The sequence below is a fragment of the Cygnus atratus genome, chromosome 14, assembly GCF_013377495.2.
Source record: "Cygnus atratus isolate AKBS03 ecotype Queensland, Australia chromosome 14, CAtr_DNAZoo_HiC_assembly, whole genome shotgun sequence".
NCBI classification, from domain to species: domain Eukaryota; kingdom Metazoa; phylum Chordata; class Aves; order Anseriformes; family Anatidae; genus Cygnus; species Cygnus atratus.
The window spans coordinates 18,565,805-18,590,648 of NC_066375.1; the positions used below are offsets into that span (position 1 = coordinate 18,565,805).

General features: G+C 36.0%; 1 protein-coding gene across 4 annotated transcripts in view; it reads right to left on the bottom strand.

The window, feature by feature from the left end:
- The window catches only part of GABRA1 (gamma-aminobutyric acid type A receptor subunit alpha1), a 42,253-nt gene that overhangs the window by 4,387 nt on the left and 13,022 nt on the right, over positions 1-24,844 (bottom strand). For all 4 annotated transcript variants that reach the window (XM_035563967.2, XM_050713621.1, XM_050713622.1 and 1 more), the window contains 6 exons: positions 21,375-21,442; positions 14,824-15,044; positions 13,015-13,097; positions 8,592-8,735; positions 4,083-4,235; positions 1,293-1,495 (listed from right to left, as the gene is read on the bottom strand). In XM_035563967.2, the coding sequence (XP_035419860.1) occupies positions 1,293-1,495; positions 4,083-4,235; positions 8,592-8,735; positions 13,015-13,097; positions 14,824-15,044; positions 21,375-21,442 (872 nt within the window). The remainder of the gene's footprint in view (positions 1-1,292; positions 1,496-4,082; positions 4,236-8,591; positions 8,736-13,014; positions 13,098-14,823; positions 15,045-21,374; positions 21,443-24,844) is intronic.

Sequence of the window (24,844 nt, forward strand, 5' to 3'; positions counted from 1 at the left end):
AATTATTATGTTTTATTAATACCATCTATTTTATTAAAAATAGATATCATGAAGATAGGGGCAAAACAAAGAAGCAAATAAATGACTTTCAATGAAAGTATCATCAGTAACTGAAAACTCAATATTGACAAACTGTCGTGAAGCTCAACACCGTACTTTTAAGTTATTTCACTTTGTTCTGCAATACTTTTATGTTTGTTCTCATCTTGTAAATGTCTTAATTTTATTTCTATTTTCTCATTGAGAGTCTTATGCAACTAAAATAGAAAAAAAAAAGATAAAGAATATTTATATATAGGCATACATTCCTGAATTAAACACATATATTCGCATACCAATGAGTAACATCTGCTCCTCCAAATATTTATTCTGCTGAATCTCTAATCCGTGAATGTTCGTAATAAGTAATTAGGCAAGTTAAAAGTCTCTTTCAAGATCTCTTAAAAAAATAACCAAAATTAGCTTCCTCACAGAAGGAGCTCACATGATATTTCATAGGAAATCAGAAACTTTTTCTTTCATCTCGTATGCACCCTTGACAGTTTATTGATGCATATGTGATTTTCAGACAGTCTAATCCCATACCAAAGGAGTCAATGTGATGTCCTTCATTTCCTTGAGGGATGTGTGGAACAGGATTACAGACTCCCAAAATGACTGTCAATGCTTCCCCCAAAACAATTCAACTTCTCCTATATGCTAAGAATTAGGAATAACTTTTTTTTTTTTTGTTAATAGGGAAAAAACAGGAGGCAAAGGAAAGAAAAGGTTCTGTAGTGATTTACTTGATCATGGCTACATGGCAACTCTCTTGAAGTTTAAGTTGGGGAGCAATATAATTTGAAAACTCTCAAGTACTGCAGTCACGAGATTTTCTTCTACATATATATTGAGGCATGAATACTTTCTCTTGCTAAAATATTAGAGAATGAATTGCCTTCCCTTTAAAAAAAAAAAAAAGTGTCTCCTTCCTGCTTATCTGCACAAGTCAAAATCCCAGAGCCTGTTTGCAAAAATGTTTTTTTTTCTCTATGAAAATTCAGAGACTATGCATATTTTTTATGTTATTAATAGCATTAAATATCATCCAGAGAAGAAGACTACATATTGAGGTACTCAGTGTCTAAGCAATTATTCTGTGTGTGTGTGTGTGTAGAAATGCTGTGTGGGTGAGCATGAGGAAACTTTTAGAATAATTATTTAAATTGCACAGGAGCTCTAATAGGCTAAAATATATGGAGATCATGCATGACATAATATGACCTGTTGGAATAAATATTAAGTGGTGTTACCTTTTCAGGAACGACACTTTTGCCATCCCATGCATAACCTCTCTTTGTGAAGTAATTCACTGTTGCAAATTCGATGAGTGCAGAAAACACGAAGGCGTAACAAACCGCTATAAACCAATCCATAGCAGTGGCATAGGCCACCTTGGGTAGTGAATTCCTTGCACTAATGCTCAACGTAGTCATTGTTAGGACAGTTGTTACTCCTGAAAAACAAACAGTTTTTAGGTCTTTATATCAGTGGCTATATTTTGTGTTTCAATTCTCGACTATTACAATAGAAGTGAAACCCTTATTTCTACCCCTAATTTTTATAGACCTCTCAACTTAAATTCACTTAAAATCAAATTTCAATTCCTGTGGAAGTTGCAGGTTCTCTGTAACTTCTCTTTTATACCTTTGTTCTTTGACATTGTTTTAGTAGAATGGTATTTTTTTTTAAATGGGGATGGAAATAATATTTTGAGTTTTGGACCGGATGCTACTTTATGCTTCATGGAATTTGAGGAATTATTGTTCCTGTTCCTTATCCAAGCCCTGTGAATTGCACTGCAGATGTAAAACTTTCATATTTTTAGTTCTTTCTTGCAACAGTTCTAAGATAATAAGATATAAAACTTAAAAACATTGTTTTCATGTTACTCAGCCTGATTAATGGTAACATTTATATATGTTCCTTCAAACCTATACTCAAACATACTAAGCTTTATGTGATATATTCCACATATTTAAGTTGATGGTTTTAGAGATCTCTGTCCTTTTATTTACTGATGCACTGAAAATAGCAATGACCTTATGTAGGAACAGTAACAATGCATTTGTATTTCTGATATCCGCTTGTTCCATTGCTGATGATGCTTTTTTCCTTAGCTGGCCATGGAGCTTTCACTGAGTCACAGGGCTGTATTGAACTCATTCTGCCTATAACAGCTTGAAAAAAAATCTACAAGCGTAAGCTAGACATATACATCAAACTGTATGTCCACAAGTTACCTTGACAACTCCAGTGTCACGTATTGAATGTGTTTTGCTAGTTCATCTTCACTGCACTAAGTGTTATTGAAAATGTGCAGCGGTCTAAAATAGGGCAAATAATGAACAATGTATTTATGTACTGGTGTAAAGAACTTGAATTTTTGGTGCCTAGTGAGGAAGCAATTTCCTTCCCCGAGAGACAACCTAATCTCATCTTTGACTCATTATTGGTGAGCTTATATTTCTCTTATGTAGTAGCCAAGCAGGTTTTATAATTTATATGGTCTGCATTAGTAAGTGGGCTAAAATATCTAAGCTGTATACATACATGCATGCAAAATATTCTGTGACATTTTTTCACTGCCATTAGGAAATGAAAAAACCTATCTTGTTATGTTATGATAAAGCAAACAAAACACTATTTACTAAATAGTGCCTTCTAAGAGGAAAATTTTGAGATATCTCAAGATAACAGCTGCAACACCATACAGTATTATTTATTATTCATTATGAGACTAGTAAATTTTGTTCTCCATCTAGGGACAATGAAGTACGGCATTGCAAAATGCTGATCTGACATTTCTTTTTAAATGGCATGTGCAAAGAGAGATAAAATAGTTACAATTTCAGTAGCTTTGAGTACAGAGGCTCATATAAGTCCCAGATCAGTTCTCAGTAATAAAACTTCTGAACTAATTATAGACATTAATCATATTATGTAAATCAAATTTAATTATCTTGTGCTTTAAACCATTCTTTCGTAAATGCAAATCCATACATCTACAGAAAGTCTTTACTTGGTTCATGAGGTCTAAGGTTATGCATGTTATGAATTATTTCCAGAGGTTTTGGGAAACTAAAGCAAAACTATGAAGAGAGCAAGAAAAAGGTCAATAAAAGCAGCTCTTGTTCAACAACAGTTGAACAGTGTCTGCATGTTTCTCAACATCAGGCCTTGTTATTCTCTCCAGTTTTGCTGTGTACAGTGTAAATGCATAAACTCTTTTCAGCAAAGCAGGAGGGCCTGTGGCATCTTGCCCCAGCACTGCCCCGAGGCAGGGAAATGGGTCTAAAGACCAACTTGGCTGTGTGTTTTTCCACCTCCTCCTGCCAAAGATGTTCAGATGTCCCACAAAAAGACTAGGTAACATTCCAAAAATCTTAGGTTCTATTTTCCCTAACCAGATTTGTTATATCTTTTTTTTTTTTTTAACCATGTGCTTGACTTGGATTAATAGCTTCAAAAAACATGCTAGTTGTTTTTTTCTAATTTTAAAATAAGTGTTTGCAGGCAGCAGTTAAAATACTAGGGACCAACTGTATAAACTTAGAATCCCACAGACTCCCTTCTTACTGCATTCATTAAGTGCATCTTTTCATTGCACAATAGATGATCTCTGATTTCAACAGGAGACAGCAGCCTACAAAAGGGATTTTCAGGATAAGAATTTTCAAAGGGCCTAAGGATGTCAAAGGACCAACACCCATTGATTAAAACTTTTTGACAATCCCCGCCATGAAAGCCATTGCCATTTATCGGAAATGTTTTATTCATATATTTATTGTTTTGGAAAAGTAGAACTGGAATAGATTGATTGAGATATTTTCAGGTCTCTTTTTACAGTCAGTTTAAAAGCTTTTGAACTTGTATCAGCTTCTGATGCACCTTCACAATGAAACACATTAACTGTTGTGTACTGCACTATGTACAGGCTCCTGCTGTTCTCCAATATCACATTACACATAACCACTTTTATCACAAAATTTCTTAAAATTATCTGGCATGTGATTGCCAAGGAGTTTATAGGTCTTTCTTACCAAATACAGTTCTTGCTGGAACAGATTCTCTGTTAAGCCAGAAGGACACCTGTGACAATATCACTGTCATGATGCATGGCAGGTAAGTCTGAATGACAAAGTAACCAATCTTTCTTTTCAAATGAAAATGTGTAGTCATAACAACATATTCTCCTAAAAAAAAAAAAAACAAAACAAAACAAACAACAACAAAAACCTTAAAGCTTTTATAAATAAACAAATTAAAAGACCTTATAGGAACTCACTTTTCATTATAATCACTACTATTATAAAAATAAGAAGTCCTCAGATCAAATTGGGTCAGCTCTGAAGAAAATATTTAATAATAAAGGTTCCACCATTTAATAATCAAGTTCCACTAATAATACAAAACTAGACAGTTCTGGGAAATGCTAATTAAATTTGCATCTTTTTCATCTTCTTCACTGAGTTGTGAATAAAAGTCTCCATTAACTGGTGGCTGTTTAGGCCTCTTGTGAAAGGTTTCATTCTAATAGGAGGTGGAAACACTGTAATATACACATGTAAACATCAAACAATGACTGAATGGAGACAGGAAGTCAGAAATGTTTCAGTAGGGCCAAGCTGTAGCTGTAATTGTTGATGTGATTATGTTTGTATTATCACTGTTTGTGCTTTATCTGCTCTGAAGATTAAGCATCCCTATACCACTAATTCAGTTCCTTACTAAATTAATATTCTCTCCCATAGTAAATGGCCAAAGCAAGAATAACGTATAATATTTTCATTACCAGTAACTTTTAAGGTGCTACAAGAATATATGATCTGGGTATTCCAATTACATACAAAAGGCATCTTAAGTATTTATATAACTCTATAAACCATTTCTTCCAGAGGACAGCAAATATTTACAGACATTATTGACAATATCATTGAAAACAGATTTTGAAAAACAGTATATAGACTGGAAAACCTATACTTGTGACATATTGTTCACCGTAGATTGATTCTTTATTCAATAGACATTAGCTTAGGAAAGAAACAGGTGGAAATGTGACTGGATGAAAACCTCTGTCTAGATTAGAGATGATGTGAAATTACCATTATTCTCTTTTAAAATATAGGCAACTGGAAAGAGACTGTTGCACTTGTACAGGAAAAGCTTAAACTGGATTGAAAAACTATGTCTAGACGTTGACTGCTTATGCACTGAGCATGTCAAATGCCCTTTTCTTTAATTCAGAGTGTAAAAGAACATTCAGTTGAACAATCTTTCTCAATATATAACCCTGAGGAAATCTTATAAATAAGATGTGACAATACTCCCTGTATGTTTCAATATAAAATAGAAGTCAGTAGCAAAGGACGGAAAAGAGAACCAATTAAAAATTGAGAGCTAGAGCAAAGGATATACAAGGAAAATATTCTTTCAGAAAAGAGGACTTCAGGAACAGTAAGGGGGGCCTTGACTTGATTTTTACCTGTTGTTCTGTAACTTTCACCAGAACAACCTACAACAGAGATTATAATTTTCTGAAGGGTGCCAGTCTTAGCTAGAAAAACCAATAATTAAATTTCATCTACTACAATATGTCATGGGAAACTATTTTAATGCAATCAGATATAAAATGTTCACAATGATGTGTCAGAATTAATTCAGTGATTGTAGCTGGCAAGCTAAGAATATAGAGTGAACACATCACTCTGCTCTGAAGCTTTACTTAGCTGCCCTAAATTATGAAAGTATTTTAACCTCTGGAAAATGAGAATGAGATTCGAAGCATGAAGGCAATTTAAAAGACAGGGATTACTCTCATCTGTTAAGACAATAGTTCTGAGCTAGAAGTCAGTTAAAGGTAATGCCATGAGCATCTCAGGCAAAACATAGGCCTAGAATAATGCTTACAGTTCAGTTATAAGTCAAAAACATTTTTGTAGGTGTCCAAAATACCAATGGACTGGAGTCATTTATTAGAATACAATAGATCTTTAATGGATTTTACTTAAATAACTATAAGAGATTAAAACACTCCAGTTATTTACTGAATCTTCAGTTTCCCATATTTTGTCTTTAATTAAAATGCATGGCCACATGACAGCTGCTGACCACTGTACAACTTCCAACCAATTCCTCTTCCACTCAGAGAGATGGGGGTGCTCAGCCTGGAGAAGAGAAGCCTCTGGGGAGACCTCATTGAAGCCCTTCAATACTTGAAAGGGGGCTTATAAAAAGGATGGAGAAGGACTCTTTACTCAGGTAGATAATGAGAAGACAAGGGGCAATGATCTTAAACTAAAAGAGGATAGACTTAGATTAGACATTAGGAAGAAATTTTTCACTGTAGAAGCAGTGAGGCATGGGAACAGGTTGCCCAGAGAAGTTGTGGATGCCCTGTCCCTGGAGGTGTTCAAGGCTAGGCTGGATGGGAGCCTTGGGCAACCTGAGGGGGGTTGGAGCTAGATGATCTTTAAGGTCCCTTCCAACCCGAGGCATTCTATGATGAGTAAATAACTAGATTGTAAAAGCATTTTAGTCTTTGAAAGACTATCTTGAAGACAACGACAAGTGCAGATCTCTTTTCATGAAAAAAATCAGAATTTGTATTTATCTTGTTCTAGACCCCGAACAAGAAAGAAAGATCCTTTTGTCTTTTTGTCAGATGAGTCAATCTCCACCCCTCTAAAAATAGGGAGGGGTTTCACATTTTTCATTACGTATGTCATGTCTTAAAACAGAGATGATCAGAGGATAAAAATGTGCCGGAGGATTGTGTTGAGATAGCTGCCCAGCTATCTGAATGGGGAGAAAGGTGGCCATTACCCACTTCTGACCCCACCATTATTTTGGTGAAGGCAAATATCAAGAAGCACTTTTCCTTGAGATGTTGAATTTGAAAACAATCAATGTTTCTTCCACTGTATATTCTTATCAGGTATTAATTTAAGAGGGTTGCAAGTTTGGAACTAAAAGATTATTTAACGGGCTCGGATTTAGTTTTGATAGTCATTGTATTTAATTTTTTGGAATGTTTTTCTGCATCTAAACAACAGCATATTTGTTTTAGTAAATTTTAATAACACTTCATTTAACTTTATGGATTAGCATGGTAAAAATTTCAGGCAGAAAAAAGGAGGCAGAATTCAAACCTATGAAATATCATGGGCAAAGGAAATGTAATTTAGTTACTTCATGGAAATATATAAAGAATTTTTACACTTCTTAGGTTTGCCTTAATTCTATTTAAACATCTATTATCTGACTGTCTTAAGAATTTAAAGGGTGCTTCTCACAATACCATCTAACTACCCTGAATTATATCTGCTATTATCTGTTCAGTTTAAATATGTTCCCAAGTTTATGAGTCTTTTCTGACTGTCCTGCTGCCCTTAAAATGCATCGAGTAAGCAGGGAATTGGCAATGAGTGCAAAAGGGCAGCCATGCAGGTTGCTGCGGTCTCTCTGAGTGAACAGCCTCCGAAGAGAAAGAGCACAGAGCTCAGGATCCTTGCAGTCCCTCACAAATCACACTGACTTGCCAGGAAAGGGCAGGTGAGGTGAATTACTGGCTCCAAAGAAATCAACAGGAATATTTCTGTCTATGGCCAGGCGGAAAGTTCTCTCTGCTTTTCTTTCTCTTTGACCGATGCTGACCTCAGTGCTCAATAATGAATGTAGTGAATCTGTGGAAGCAGTTGTGTTGATATTTCTTATGCAAAGTCCTTATTTCTGCCATCCCACTTACTTTTATGATTACATCAACAGAAGCTTCCAAGCAGTAACCTCTGAATAGTGGTCCACTGGAAATTTTAGTCTATGAGAAAATTTGTTAGCTTAATAGGCCGCATGAACATATACTGAGAAGCTAAATAAAAAAATAAGACACGAGTTAGGGTTCACCTTAAAATGACTCACTTTGCTTTAAATATTTCTTCATTTTATGAATGACAGATTAGGAAGTTTGGTATAGGCAGGTACAAGTGTACTTCTTTAGTTCCATTACAACTGCAGGGGCATTCAGAGCAATACAGCTACGTCTAATGGAGTGCTTCCCTCCGATTCATAGAACATTAATTCCAGTCAACACTTCAAGATCTTGTTCATGCTCAAAGTTCAGTTTATTTCTGTATTCAGATTTTTGTGCCTTTCCAAAGTAATAAAAAACAAACAAGCAAACAAAACAACAACAAAACACACCCAAAGATTAAATCTTGAAACAGAAAATGCAAAGTGCAAAATTTTTTAGCCAGCTTCAACATTACACTTAACTAATACTGAAAACAAGGGCTATATGGCTATATTTGTTTATCTCACTTTTAATAGTTTTGGAGTAAAAGCTGGTGGCAGCATTAAGGTACCTAAATACTGTGTTTGGATGTTCCAAATGTTTGTGTGTTTGTTTTTTTTTTAATTTGGTGACATTTTTTTCACTTTCTAAATACCTCCTTAAGAGACTATATGCTTTTTTTCAGCATCTTATTTCACTGCCTCCAAGAATATGATCTTTGAGGTCTCATTTTGCTATAAACTGGTAAACCTTTTTCACAAACCTGTACTGGACTGAACAATTCCAGAGTCCACAGTTTGTCCAAGCAGATCATACTGGTTCAGTCGAGAGCCATCTTCAGCCACAACCACTGATCTTGCTGGTTCCCGTGTCCATTCATACACAACCTCTGCTCTGGTATAAGCATCTAATTTAAAACAAATACATTGCATTTCAGCTTTTGTCCATCTACTGCCATATGTCTTTAACAGAACAAGGTTTTGAGCAGTACTTTGAATATTTAATACTCTGTAATCACTTGTAGAAAACCCACAATTAGCATACTGGAACTTTCTGATTATGGGGAATATAAGTGATTTTATAGGTCTATCTGTATTATGATCAGCTAAATAGCTGCTGTAGGGCTGGATTAAGGTTTGCCCTCAATGGCATTGAAAGTCTTTCTCTCCCTTACATCATTCCCACCTATATAATATCTGAATAACCGGAAGGGAGAGTTAGACATGGAATTTCATGGGCATGCAAGGACTCCAGCTCTTATTCTAATCTTTAACTACTATAAAGAAAGACGAGCCCCAGTATTTTTAATTTGTGGTGGTTTGGTGGTGTCTGGGCCACGGTCAGAAAATAAGTCCTTTTCAGAGTAGCTCCAGTGACCTCTTCTTCAGCCTGGCTAGAGCTCTTCATTTTGTCATCACCCTCTCATGGTGCCTTTGCTGTATAACAAGCGTAGCAGATAGTTCTGAGGCTGCCTAGGCTCACATCAGTTTAAATCACAGTGAATCTATTTTCCTCTTTAGTTATTTCTGGGGAATGCTCACACTTATTCAAGTTCACATTTATCGAAGTCCTAAAAAGAGCAAAAGAAAAACACTATTTTCCAGACCCAATTAGTCTAGCATGTTATATAGATAATTCAGTAGTATCCTACATATATCATCCAGGTGTTTTGTGCTGTTATTAGTGTGTTATTTCTGTTATTTCATGAATTAAACTATACATAACATTTTTTATCGTAGTATTGTAATATTCTTCTGCCATTTTGTGTAGTCTGCAGTCTGACAGCTCTTGCTTTGAGCATTCAGGGTGGGAGTAAGTTGTCTACATACAGGCATTGAGTGTCATTCTTGGCACCTAGGAGTATCCAAGACATGTATGGGACTGAATGTGTGATTAGAACCTACATAAAGCTTGCACCCACCAGAGGCAGCTGGAAACCAGATGGGACATCTTAGGACACCTAAAATGGTACTATAAATGTGTGTATAGGTGACTAACTGACTCCTACCTGCAGGATGAGATTTTCTCTGTGCGTTTTCAGAACAGGCAAGCAGGAAAGGGAAAGGAACAATCTGATTCCCTTGATCTCATTTGTGAGTTAATAATTTTATCGTATCAGTGTAAGAGATAACAATGATTAAAGAGGTGGTTTTGAATGGAGTGTGCTGGTATATTAATTGCATGGTATTTGATCCCGCATTATTGAAGTGGAAGGTTACTTTTGCCCTCAGACTTCTTATTCCCTAAGCACTATAACATATAGTTAGCTCTTTTGGAAGCAGTGGTAAATGCAAATCTACTTCTTAATAATTCTGGCCTTAAAAATAATGGCCACAGTAAGTACAAGAATTGGCCTGCTAATCTAGCTAAATAAAATAAAAAAGGGGAAAAAAAAAAAAAAGATAATTTTAAAGCATTTTACTTGTTCTGGATCACATGAGTAGTTTGGAAGAGAGGGAACTGATTTCCTGAGCTGCTGGGAAACAGTGGATTAGGAGTCAGAGGGAAGGCAGTATGCTCATCAGCGCTGGAAATGAGCTCACCCCACCAGGTTCACTTCTCCATTTCCATCACGGATGGTCTGTTCTCCCTCCTACCCTCAGCATCCGGTTGACACGTTGCGTAAGTTCAACATACCCTTTTGCTCCTTTCAGTGCTGCTTTCCAGAGTGGCCTTAGTTTTAAACTGACAATCAGATTTTTGTGGGAAGAGTTGAGGACAGCAGCTGCCTTTCTGATTTTGTTATGCCAACATATGGCTTTTTGTTGTTCCAGAAGCCTCTTTAGCATTTGTCACATTGTACTTACATTGGAATAACCTCTAGCTCAAACTGCTATTTTGGCAAATCATTTTAGCCTTGGAACTGGGTCAAGCATTTATTGGCCTCTACAGTATGGGCAGAGTCCTTGGGAGATATGCCACTCCTTCAAATGTGAGGCTTTTCTGAATCCAGCTTCAACAAGAGATGAGAAATAGTGGAGGATATGGAAAAACTCTTATCCAATTTAATTCAAAACAAACACTGCTGGGCAAATACTACCTTGGGGAGCTACTAAGTCTGGTATTGTAATCTGTACATAAAGAGTGTCTTTCATTACAATTGAAGGTCTTTTTCAGTAAATTCTTCACTCCATTAAGATGAATTTTATGAATTGCTTTAGTTGTTTGATAAAAATGTCCCAAATGTATTGAAAGGATATTCCCACTGAAAAAGCAGCAATTAAATTTTACAACTGTTCTCTTTTTATATGTACAACCGTGAGACCTATTTTCACAACTTGCCTGAGTCCAGCCATTTGTCCAGTGGGAGACAGTTCTATTTGTATCAATACCTAAGTATTCAGACAGAAATATTTTATAATCTGATAACTATGTTATATAATGTAATGGGAAGGATGGGAGAGACCCATATTTAAGGTCCTCTTTTGGACAGTGAAGTCCCCAAGCAGTGTTTGCAGTAAAAGCATGTTGCAGAAGGCACTCCCCCAGATTAGAAGCTCCTTTTAAATTAGTAGCAGAAAGCAGAGTTTCCCTGAAAAGGCCTTGATCTTGTCTCATGGCCCTTCCCAGCATTTGGACTTACTTGTTTTGTTAGGTCCTGCTAAGAACAGCTGGCTTGAAGGCCATTTGTGTTCAAAGTACAAAAATACTCTAAATAGCCTGTAAAATATACAGGTAGCCCATACCTACATTCTGAAATTAGAATGTTAGTATTCACCTCTGACTCTGGTGCAGAAAATGATATTTCAGTTAGAAATAACTCTGATTTTTTTTTTTTTGATTTAAGAAAACTAATGTATATAATGATAAAAAAATACTTTACAGAATAAATTTAGATAGAAGTGTAAAATTGAGTCTGCTAGTTCACATTTATACAAAACCTGTTGATGGTTTAACTTTATGTTAGCAGGTTTTATGCACAAGTACCCGTCTTCCTATCTTCCAGATCCAACATACAGTCAGCATAAACTCCTTAATGTGCATTTCAAGAGAAATTCAGCTCTGCAACCACATCTGATGTAACTGGGATCCCGGGTGATTCCAGGTGCACAGATCTGCTGTTATTGGTCCAGGACCCACTGCCCTATATTAATTAACATTTTCCCCTCTGCTGTTTCACGGGAGATTTGGAAAGGTTTATTGGACGTGCTGTAAGAAAACTTAGCATTCAAATAGTAAACTGTTCCTGTCAGTTATACTCCAACTTTGTATGAGCTTTTTGTTCTGTAAATCTTATCTAGGAGGCTAGTAGGTCTTTAAAGACAAAAGATCAGTCCTTTCTCATTGTAAACACAGAGCTATTCAGCCCAAAGTAAATTATCACCCTGTCTGGTACCACTTGAAGAATGAATCGGGTGTTCTGTTGGTTGACTTCTAAAATGTATCAAGCCACTAAGTACCTATTATCAGTGAAATGACCCATTTCTACTAGAAAAAATAGCCACTGAGGAAACAATTTGTACACTATTACATTTTCCACACATTTTTTCTTCTATGTTTGTGTTGAATCAACCAGAGTAAAACAGCTCTTCAATTTATTTATTTAATCTTAAAGAGTTGTAGCAGGGATTATATTTAATTTATGGAAATAATATGTTTAGCTAAGTTTCAAAGTATCAGTTACAGGTTGGCTGCAATTCAAATCAAAATTTTTGGGAGAAATTCTTGATTTATTGTAAGTGGTGTCAGTTATTACTCTGATTTCAATCACATTATATTTGTTCAGTGTGTTCCCTAATCTAAGGTTAAAAAATGTTGCAAGTGTAGGACTCTCTTAGGAGATTTGTGACATCTTCCACTTCCAGATGTGTCACATGATTGTAATATGAATGGTATTGCAGTCTAAGACAAAATTTCATTCTAAACATAGTAAGACTATGGTAGCGAAACTATTTTTACCTAAACCAATTGAGTTATCCACAGTCCGTATTACTTCTCTCTCAAATTGATTTCGGGACTTTAAAAAAATCAACTGTAAGATTAATATTTTCTAAGCTATTTTTCCAGAAGTTGAGTGCTAACATTTTTCTCCTTTGTGAATGTCCAAGTATGACACTGGAGGATATTTAAGACACCTATTTAAGATAGGAAAATACACAATTAAAACCTTGAAGTTTGCTCAGTTGCAAAATACTTTTGTAAAGTGGCCTTAAAATGGAGAAACCTCAATTTAAAAATAAACTTACAGCTTCCAAATTTCAAGGGGCAAGCATGTGCATCCATAGGAAAGTCTTCTAAATGCATTGGACACTCTGCTCTCACAGTCAATCTATAAAGTGAGCAAAAAGACACATTTATTCTAGTTTCATAGAAATAGCAAATAGACTTCTGTGAAGACACATTAACAGGCATTATACTAATTTTATGTGATTAATAAACAGCTAGAAAAGGCCCTGTCTAGGGGTGCTGACAGGCATGCTGACAGGCTACATGCGTAAACACAGTAGTGGGACTGAGTCTGCCCTCTACCTTGGCTTATTATACAGCAGAGACACACTCAGACTTGTACCTTGGTGTGAGGATTAAGTTCTCTTAGAAACTAAAATCATTTCCCTGCTGCTGTCACTCAACTGGCCCACTCTGGTCGTTCGGACATTTGCTGAAATCATTATGATGCTATTGGCTTGGATGCAAGAATGTTGCTTAATATGAGAGGTTAAGTAAACTAGAAACATTCGCTGAAACAGTCGTGTATCAAACATCAGCAAGGAATGGACAGTAACACTTGAATACCAGGCAGAAGACTGCATTAAAGCACTTGCAAAGATGAAGAAACAGATATGGTTATGGTCAGAAATGGAGACATGAACCACGTGCTGCCATGGTAGTGTTCTTGTGGATTAAACCCCTAGCAGCCCAAGCATTTAGGTAGACCTGGACTTGTCTAAGCACTAGCCAACCGTATTCTACTCTAGCCTAGGGAGCCTTGAATGATGTTTCAGATACATTGAACACATTTGACAAACTTCCAAAAATCCTGGAGACTTTGTTTTCTCCAAATACTTGTATTGCTTTTAAAAGCATTTTTAGAATTGTAAAAAGAAAGTTCAATATTCACCTGCGTACTAAACTATCCATCTTGACTTTGAGTCAAAAGATTCACAAACATGTAGCTCTGTAGAGACAATATACCATTTCTTTCATTGTTTAATTCAAGGTCTTTTTAATCCAGAATGTTTTCACCACTGTGTACCATCATTATTTTCAAAGGACATATTTACCGCATTGCTGACAACCGTTTAGTTCAACTTGTTATTGTCATGGAGAGAATACCCCATTTCCAGTAAGAATGATGCCAGTACAGGAATCTTTCATACCCCTAACATTTCAAATACTATAGTGTATTCTTGTTACAAATGGAATAAGAAATGTCCATTTTAGATTCTCATGTTCACCAACAAGCACAAGAAATGAGAATGTGCAATGAATTCTCTGGTCATCTGCTAGTTCTTAGAATCTGCTTTCTATAGGAAGCAAAGATTAGAGACCCTTATATATGATCTAGTAGGCCAGATTATGTTCAACTTTCAGTCTTTATTCTACTTCTACTGGAAGTGGTCAAAGCCAGGCTGGATGGGGCTTTGGGCAGCCTGATCTTGTGGGAGGTATCCCTACCCGTGTCAGGGACATTGGAACAGGATGGTCCTTAAGGTCTCTTCCAACCCAAACCATTCTGTAATTCTGTTTTGCTGATGGAATACTTGAAAGCAGATCTAAGGTCCTCTGCAAACTGATGGATTCCTAATACTCTAGGTACCTTTTTAAAATCAAGTATTGAGATGCATCCAGGACATGTAAAGGTGGCACAGCAGCAGGAAAAAAATGAACACTGCAAATGTCTGTTTATCCACCATTCTATGACCTATTGTGAAAATAATTACTAAGCAGGAATCAAATTATGCTGAAAAAGGAACCTGTTTCCTGTTTGGAAATTATCTTGCTTTACCAAGTTAAATTGTCAAACTAAATGAAGGATATAATATTTTAGGGCTCACCTCATTGTGTACAGCAATGTCCCATCCTCTGTAATTCGTAATAATTTATTTGGCATCGTCATGTTATGAGCCACTGACTTCTTTCCATTGTGGAAAAAGGTATCAGGTGTCCAAATTTTGCTGGCCATTAAATTGTTTAACCGGAGAACAGTCATAGGTCCTTTGAATTTTAATCTTTCATCTTTCCAGCTTTGGCGGAAAAATACATCTATAGTGTATTCCTACACCAATTCAAAAAAAAAAAAAAAGGTAATATTGTCATATGTTGCAATACAAGAACTTGAAAATTATATTCTTACTGTTCCCTAAAAGCAAGACTATTAATGAAATTAGTAATTACCAGAACGTTTATTCTTTATATTACTTACAATGTATCTGAAGCTGGTTATTTAACAGTTACAACATCATTGCTGTGTTCAATAGAGCAAATGCTGGGAAGAATAGCATATCAAAAGTTAAACAAGAATTTGAGGTATAATATAATGGAAACAAAATATTTTGCCCTTTTCTCCCTTTCCTTTCACCTTCCATAAAACTGTGATTTGAAGCTGTGGATATTCAGCCATTTTGCATAGCCTGCAAAGAATATGTATCTTAGAATAAAATAAGCCTGGTGAGACAGGATCTTACTAGAGCCTTTTGTTTTAGGTGTCTCATTAGCATAAAGAGGTAGTCAACCTGTGAAAAGTTCACACCACTAGAATTATGTGGTCTTATTTATGAGACGTGAAATGGCTCATTGGTCCATATCACTGGACTCAAGAGAGCACAAGCTGAGGATTGCTTTGGACCAACAGTAATAGTTTGGTTATGCAAGGACTGAGGCAGTGGGGAGGAGATGCATTGGCTGAATCAGTGTATATAGGGAGAATAAAACAAACAAACAGAAAACTTGCTATGAAATGAAATAATTATTTTTTACAAAGCAATAGAAATGAAGTTAAGAGGGAGACAGTGAATTTAGGAAACATATGTTGGTGTATTATAGATAAAACATAGAATACTTTCCCACTCTGATGTGGTAAAAATGTGGAAAACTCCTGTGGATGCAGTATAATTTAATATTTACCTAGAGAAAAACCCCATTCTAACATGGAAGTGCTGTATGGGATTATCCTATTCCTTCTATCACTCATGGCTGAGATTTTGTGATGAATATCAAAAGCAGCTATCCAAACACTGTTCAAAATTACTCTGAATTATAATCATTTGGCTGAGAAGCTGAACTTTTGCTGAGATCTTGTACCAATGTCTGATGGCAAATCCTGACGGAAAATGGCACTGGCACACACTGCTACAAGTAAAAGGGCTTCCCCAAGGAATATGCTAGTAAAGAGAAACATTCTGGAATTAACATTTAAAATCTATCCATAGCAGACTCCTTCAGACTCATGAATTTTGTTTTAACAAATTGTAACACTCTGTACAACATAAGCAAGTGTGAGCTGTTTATTACTCGTGCAACTATCAGCAAGCAACAATAGTGAGTTTGGCAGTGGCTTTTCGGTTTTCAAGGCACGTAGTGACTAAATAAATTTATTGTGGACAATAGTAGTAGTTCTATGGGATGGTCTTTGCTGTCGTGTTTTTTTTTTTTCTTTATATCTGAGACCAGTGAATCATGTTGATGCATATTTAATTGCAAACATAATAGCATTTCCACTTTCTTAATCACGTGCTTAGTGTGCTTCTGGAACCGAGATTTGTTCAGAGGAAGGGGCGTTAAAATACTGTATTTTCTCAGTGTTTTACTAGCTCCAAAGATTTCTTCGTACACACGTGGGAAAGGTAAAAGACAAGACAAGCCCAGAAGGTGGTATCACTTCAGTGTGCATTCCCTTTTTACTTCTAGCAACTGCAAAGTAGGAGGTGAGTGGAAAGTGATACAGGTTGAAAGAAGGGAGTTTGGTTCTTCCCTTTATATGAACACAAAATTTTTAGGTTGGAAAAGATCAGAGTCTGAGACATTTGGTAAGGAATATGACAGCAGAAGACAAAACTCAATTAAAAATTAGCTGATAGGTCATACTGCACACAAACTGCATCATTTTTGGCTGAGCTTTCTCACCTCCTTAGCTTTCACTACCCGCTTTAATATGTACAGTAATTCCCTTCGAATCCTGACACATGGATGATCTTTAAGATCTCTTACTCTGATTAGAGCTTTCTTCTACAGGAGAGTGCCATGCAGAACAAACCATGTACTATAGCACTGGTCTATGTGCAAGCAGATGAGAGAGATAAAATTCAGATAAATTCTCCACAGAGGAGATTTTTCATCTCTTAGTGTGCAAGTAAAGAAAGAAGATTGCTATCTGCAATAAATTGTATAGCATTGAATATTTATAACATTTTGTCTTACATGTGAGATCCAGGCAGGAAATAATTTAGTATTTTATACATTCTCTAATTCACTCATCTGTTCTTTCTGCCCAGAGACTGTTTATATACAGGGTAGAACACACCATGGTCTGTATTCTATTAGGTGCTGTACAGGAAGGTACGAAGACAGAAATTCTTTCCTGAAGAGCTTACAGTAGAGAAACAGTGAATGAAAGCTTACTAGAAAAACATCATTTTGTCCTTATGAAAAAAGTGTGTGTTTTTTATCTGGTTCTTATTTCAGATAATATATATCAAAATTTTCACAAAATGATAGTGACTTGAGAATAGACGGTTATCTGATCATTAGTTCAATCCACCATCTGAGAGATCATACCTGAAAACTTGCAAAGTTCTTCCAAAATTAGATGTTTTTATTTTAAAAAGTGCTTTTCTCCTGTTTAACTTGATTCCCAGGTTTAAGACGGAGCCAAGGCATTCTCTTTATAGAATAGCAGGTTATGTCTGTGCTGTTCTTAAAAGAGTGTCTTGAGAGTGGGTAGGAACACCATGTACTGCCTGATATATCAACCTACTATCTATATAACTGCCTCATTGGATTCCTGCAAACAGATGGTCTAGGTATGCTGGTGTCTCACTGTGGCTGTAGTTTCATAACATATGGCGTCAGCTGGAATAGCTCATTCCCAGCTCCCATCCATCAGTCCTGGGCCCAGACAGCAGCACATCCCTCCCCTGGTGTGCCAATACAGCTGCTAGTGAGGCTTCCCTGTGCCTATATCCCATAATGCCAGCAACATCGATTGTTGGTCTGCTTGCTGGAGCAAATTTAGGGTAGCCCTCAAATGGGTCCTGCACCTGGGGCACAACAACCCCAAGCAGTGCTACAGGCTGGGTGAGGAGTGGTTAGAAACCTGCCTGGCAGAGAAGGACCTGGGAGTATTGGTTGATAGTCGGCTGAATATGAGCCAGCAGCGTGCTCAGGTGGCCAAGAAAGCCAACAGCATCCTGGCTTGCATAACAAACAGTGTGGCCAGCAGGGCTAGGGAAGTGATTGTCCCCCTGTACTCAGCTCTGGTGAGGCCGCACCTTGAGTACTGTGTTCAGTTTTGGGCCCCTCACAACAAGAAGGACATGGAGGTGCTCGAGCGAGTCCAGAGAAGGGCAACGAAGCTGGTGAGGGGTCTGGAGAACAAGTCTTACGAGGAGCGGCTGAGGGAGCTGGGATTGTTCAGCCTGGAGAAGAGGAGGCTCAGGGGTGACCTTATCACACTCTACAGGTACCTTAAAGGAGGCTGTAGCGAGGTGGGGGTTGGTCTATTCTCCCACGTGCCTGGTGACAGGACAAGGGGGAATGGGCTAAAGTTGCGCCAGGGGAGGTTTAGGTTGGATATTAGGAAGAACTTCTTTACTGAAAGGGTTGTTAAGCATTGGAATAGGCTGCCCAGGGAAGGAAGGGGTTGAGTCGCCATCCCTGGAGGTCTTTAATAGACATTTAGATGTTGAGCTTAGTGATATGGTTTAGTGGAAGACTTGTTAGTGTTAGGTCAGAGGTTGGACTAGATGATCTTGGAGGTCTCTTCCAACCCAGATGATTCTGTGATTCTGAGTATCTACAACCAACCTGTAGTATGTATGGAAGACTTTGCACTAAATGTACACAGATAATAATCTAAATTTCTATTCTGATAAGGACTACATTTGATCTTTGTCTCTCTGTTTTTCTTGTATTTCACACATTTCCTTAAGCAGAAGAGTTAGCATGAGTAGGCTGTACACATATTACTTTTTCTGGGAGGTGAGTAGGAGTATTACATGAAATACTTTTCTGTAATCTCTTACTTTTCAAAATGTATGAACACCTGCCTATGTGTTTTTTGGTCACACTTTATTAAGAGGTAGATAAATTCTTTCTCCTATATTAACTAAATGAAAATTGGGAGCCAATGTGTTATGTGTTTTTAAGTATTTTTGAGAGCCTTTTTTCATGGGTCATTAATGCTTATGCTATATTAATGCAGCTAAACTGAGGTCTTTTTTTTTTTTTTTAAACATACCTATTCCTAATTTTGAAAGTAGATGATTTTGAGCCTCAATATTTTATCCCTAAAAACCAAATCCTATGCACATATCAGTTTTTCCCAGGAACATCAAATTAGGTTTACCTTCTACTTCATAATTAAATCATCTGAAAGTATCAGGGATAAGTATACACTGAAGCCTATATGTGAGATAATACCAAGTAATTCAGCAGGCCTATTGGATGCTCTCAATTTATGTCTGTATGTAGGAAAGCATATATGCCTGTTTATTTAGCCTGCTGTTCTGTACTGGAGTTTCCTAGTAAATCTGACTCAACCAATCAAACAACAGTTTAGCCAGGCAACTCAGAAGACAACTCTAACAAGTATTACTTTGTATTTTCACCAGCATATATGTATTACTTTTTTATTTTTTTTCAACTCTCACAAACATGTGTCCTGCCCTATACTTTAAAGGAGTTTAATTTTCAGGAACTTTTCAGTGTTTACTTCCCCAAAAGACAGATCTCTAAGAAAACGGAGAAACCTCAGATCACTCACAAACTGTAGCTGCTACCATTTTAATTCAACGCTTATTAACTAAATATATATATGTGTGTGTGTGTGTGTGTGTGTACTAGTTGCATGACTGTGTATGAAGTTTTCATTCAGTCTAATGGTGGTCAGTTACCTATTTCCAGACAGAACTGGGAAAGCAAGACGAAATGTTTTGCTCAGCTAATCACCAGAACACAACGGGGGATGTCAGTGGCAATCTTTAATCCAAGAAATTTCCCATCTTTTAATGTATAATTTAGAGTAATAAGTAGGCATTTTAATTTCAGAGGATTATCCCATAATAAAAAAAAAAAAGCAGAAGTTGTTGAATGATTGGGTTTTTTTTGGAATTACTCTTCTTAAGAGTATAGCGGTATAGTATCTAGACATAGCATTCTGTGTATGAGCTGAGGAGATGTCTTCAGTGTGGCTGTTTCCCTGGGTTGCCTTTCAATTGTAAGACTTCTCAGCAGAATACTAGTCAAAAAGTCTGTGCTGGCCAAGCTATTCTCTCTCAACTAAATATGATGCCATTGGTTGGAAATATAAATTTGACTGCAGTTTTATAACTGTTGTTATCCATGCAGTCAGGAAAATGGTAGCTTTGTGTAAAGTTCATTCAGGAAAATAAACTATCTTGTAAAAGTTACTTTAATAAAAGTGTTTAAGACCTGTCTACATTTTTAGTTTCAATTAAATAACTGATAATTTTGTAGTGGTAAATAGAACTTGCTTTCTTTCTTGTGATAATTTTTCCTCTTATTTTTCTTTCTTCTTTCTTTTGTGAACATCTTTAGTTTAATGTGGTCAGTTAAAATACTGAAGTGTTTTCTTTTTTAAGTTAATGAGGATGTTTTCAGCATTCATCCTAACACAGGATCCAGTAGATACTAGTAATCAAACCAGGCGTTCCCTGTCAGTAGCAACCTACTTGTGAAGGCCTCATTTATATGCAAAATTTAAAGTACTTTATCCATATTTTTACACATTTTTTATCTCTTAAGACCAGAGATCACAACATCTTCATTCAGTCTTCTGAACCTCTGAATCCCCTGCAGTTATCTAGCAATTTGATTTTCAAATTCATGCCATAAATAAGTGACACTAATTCGCTCATTAATCTTCTCTTCTCATTCAGCAGCCAAGTTCTAGGAAACTCACTTCCCATTGATCAGTAGCTTTTAATATAAAAATACAGGTTGGACTGTATGGATGTCACACTGTAAGCGTAAGTGTTAATTGCATTTTAAGATGATGATCTTTCTCAGCAAATTGGATCAGTGAGGTGCCAGCAAAGACCTGAGCAATCATTCTCAGAAGAGTACTGATCCAAACCCTAATGCATTTCATAATATGTTACGTAGTAAATATAAGGTCTGTTAAAACACATCATTAAAGTCACTGAAGATGGTAATTTCAGGGCACTTAGACGCAGTCACAGTTAACAGGAATCATTGCACATAAAAGTTGACAACATTTTGGAATCAAGAGGGTTTTTTTAAAAACAACAACAACAACAACAACAAAAACAGCTTTAAAAGGAGTAAATAAGTTATTGCATAGATCTTCCATCCTTCAAATTGAAAAGACAAGAGAAAATAAATGCCATAGAAATAGGCAATCACTTACCATATCATGGTCTGAAACAGGCCCAAAACTGGTGACGAAGATGTCAGTCTTCACTTCAGTTACACGCTCTGATGAAGCAGGAAATTAGGACAGTGAGTGTCTATCAACCATCTTCATTAGGTCTAACCACTACCAATTCTCACAATAAATAGAAAAATTATTGGCCTTGATTAGCCATTCTAAAATTGGTCTACAATACAGTCCTGATAATTTATTGCTTTGAGATGTAATTTCACAGTCAATATTGTCAGCAACACTTTTTTATTACAGCATTTCCACAGAACTTTTTGAGACATGACTTATGATGCTGAAGTACAGCAGCCATAGTTCTGCTGCTTGTATAAATCCTGTCACTCTGACAAATAAAGTTTCTTGTCTGACATTATAAACAGTGCTGAATATTTTACACAGTACTCAAAAAGTCTCATTGGGTACTCAGTGTTTCTGGGCAAGCTGATTGCAGGTCTGTAGTAATTAACCCTAGGCTTATGAATTATGTATATAGTATTGAGACACAGGAACATAGAGGAAAGAGAGAGAGATAATACATCATGACGTATACAAACATAAAAAATATTTTATTGGCATGAAAAGCTGCATTATTCTTAACTACAATAAAGAAAAAACAAGTTAAAACTTTACCAGATAAATATAATTTAAACCTCTCTACATCTTTTTGACATTTGTATAAACATTCTATTTTGTAAGTTTTAGGTGGTTTTTTTTAGGTGTAAGTTTAAATATTTTAAATTATATTGGAACTAATGTTAGATTTCCCTTAAACTACCAAATTTGTTTTATAGGCCTCAGTGACAGATTAGCATGAATAATAATTCAGTAATCTATAATGTGTACATAACATAGATCATTTGTATATGTTATTTCACAAAGCTAGGCTTCTCTGTGATTTCTAGGATGTAAATTTGCTCAGTGGCACAATGACCTTGGCCACTTCAGAAGAACCTAACAATTTCAGGTGTCACAAATGTTGAACACGAGACACCAAAAAACAGCACCATAGGTGCTGAAGGATAAATAAAACCGAAGGATGAAATTTTTAATGTATTATTTGTAACCATAGAAAGTAAGATACTACAGTGTGGTTGAGTTGACTAATTGTATTCTTTTGGTTCTTTGAATCCATGACTAAGAAGTGTTAAAATTACAGTGAATATTGACAAAAATGTCTCATAGGTGCTGTTTTTTCTCCAGAAAGAGCCAAACAACTGGCCTCTGCAGATCTACTGTTAAAAGTTCCTTTGAGAAACTCACAAGCTTAACATCCCTCCTTCCTCTACTCACAGCCTGCCAGTCACTTTTGAATGTATTGGTATTTTCTAGGCCACACATCAGAAAATATTCACCCAAGGTGGCATCTATAAAAATAACTCTGTTGATTTTAATATAGCTACAGGGAGTAACAGCACCTGGAGGAATAAATGCAAACAGTGTTGAGTGGAGCTAACCCCATCAGCTCTCAGAACTTAAAGTGATGTAAGTCTGAATATTTACTGTAGTACCATACAAGCCAGTGTGTTTTTTGTTGTTATTGGTTTGATTTTGGTAGAAATATCAGATGTGGAAAGAGTTATGCAGTTCTCAAAGAACTTTCAAATAAAAATAAATAATTTGAGAAATGTGTGATAATAAAAGTAATCTTAAAGAAAAGAGGCTAACAGAAAAGGACATGTATGGAAAACAAGTCATGCAGCAGGCAAAAACACTCATAAGACTAAGAAACATGTGGCTATAACATCTATATAATACTATTTAAATATAGTAAAATAAATTTTAAAAACTAATACAACCCTCTGATTTGAAAATACTTTGGTCTGCTGATTTTTTTTTTTTTGCATCAGTCAACACAGAAGATTAATAGAGTTCTGACACAAGAAAAGTGAAATAAAGAATCACGTTTAAGAAGCTAGTGACAATATACATTTTTCTATATGACCCAAAAGTTCTAATCAGAATCAGTGCTCTACAATGTACATAGGTTTTTCAATTACATTCAAAAAAAGTCTGCAACTTCAATGTTTTAATCAGTTTTATATAAATGATTAATATGTATACAATAAAATATGTCCTTTCATAAGACAGTACGAAAGACGAAAGTCTTTCTTTCCTTCCTTCCTTCCTTCTTTCCTTCCTTTCTTCTTTCTTTCTTTCTTTCTTTCTCACTCTCCTCCTTCCTTCCTTCTTCCTTCCTTCCTTCCTTCCTTCCTCCTCCCCCTTTCTTCCCTCCTCTCTTTCTCTCCTTCTCTCTTTCTTTCTTTACGTAATCCAGATGTAAAATTAGTTCTGATTCTACCTTCATTCTTGTAATAAACTGAATGACACTTGTTTTGTTTTAGCAAGATGGCTCAAAAAATAGGTAGTAGCAAAAGAAATCTGTAGCACTCATTAGGAAATCTGAAGGATGAAATTTTAAATGTATTATTTGTAACCATAGAAAGTAAGATACTACAGTGTGGTTGAGTTGACTAATTGTATTCTTTTGGTTCTTTGAATCTATGACTAAGAAGTGTTAAAATTACAGTGAATATTGACAAAAATGTCTCATAGGTGAAATTTCCTCCTCTGCTGTCCAGTGAAATGAAGCTATGACCCTATCATTGCTTACAACCTTTTCAACTAAGAGAAATTTAAGTATTTTCCTGACAGCTGACTCTGGACTTAAGGAAGTTCACAGTGAGAATTTAATTTTCTATTACAGGAAGAAGCATGTGGTTGTCCAGAAGCTACTTGGCTTGGAAGAGTGTTCTCTCCTTCAGACCATCACTTTTACAAAGTTCAAGAGTTGAAGACTGTGCTCTTGTATGAAACAGCTAGCTAGCAGAAAGAAGATGGAGATTTCATGATGTCCGGTAAGACATTGCTGAATAGATTTTTTAAGTTCCAGGTACTCTATCACCTCTTAAGACCGAGAAACTAACATTATCATGAAATCTATTAGCCGTCTGGATATTGAAAAATGAAACAAATGACTCTTTAAAAGATCCTTTATTCCAACTTCCAGTCTCTCTATCTCCTTTCCACTGAGGCACTCCTGTGTCATTAGGATATAACAGATGGTGAAAGATCTTCAGTCCCATTGCATTCATTCTTAATGGTACAACCTCAGAGTCACAGCTGAAGCAAAATGGTGACCCTCTATTTAATGTAATGTGACTATCTTATTTACCTCACCCAAACACAGAATACACTGAATCAGCAGCGAATCATGTAGTGATTAAGCTGAATCTTAGTTTTAAGAGATATGGTCATAGTGTAGAAGTTAAAGCTTAAGGAAATCATTTGTTAAGGAAATGTTAATTATTCGTTAAGGAAACAAAATGGAAACTATAGAATTCCACAGTAAGATGGAAAATGTCTGAGGAAATTGAAAAATTAGTGGTGCCTTTCATTTCTATATAGCATTAAAGATAATTAAGTGACATATAAGTCATAAATAATGACAATAGAAAATG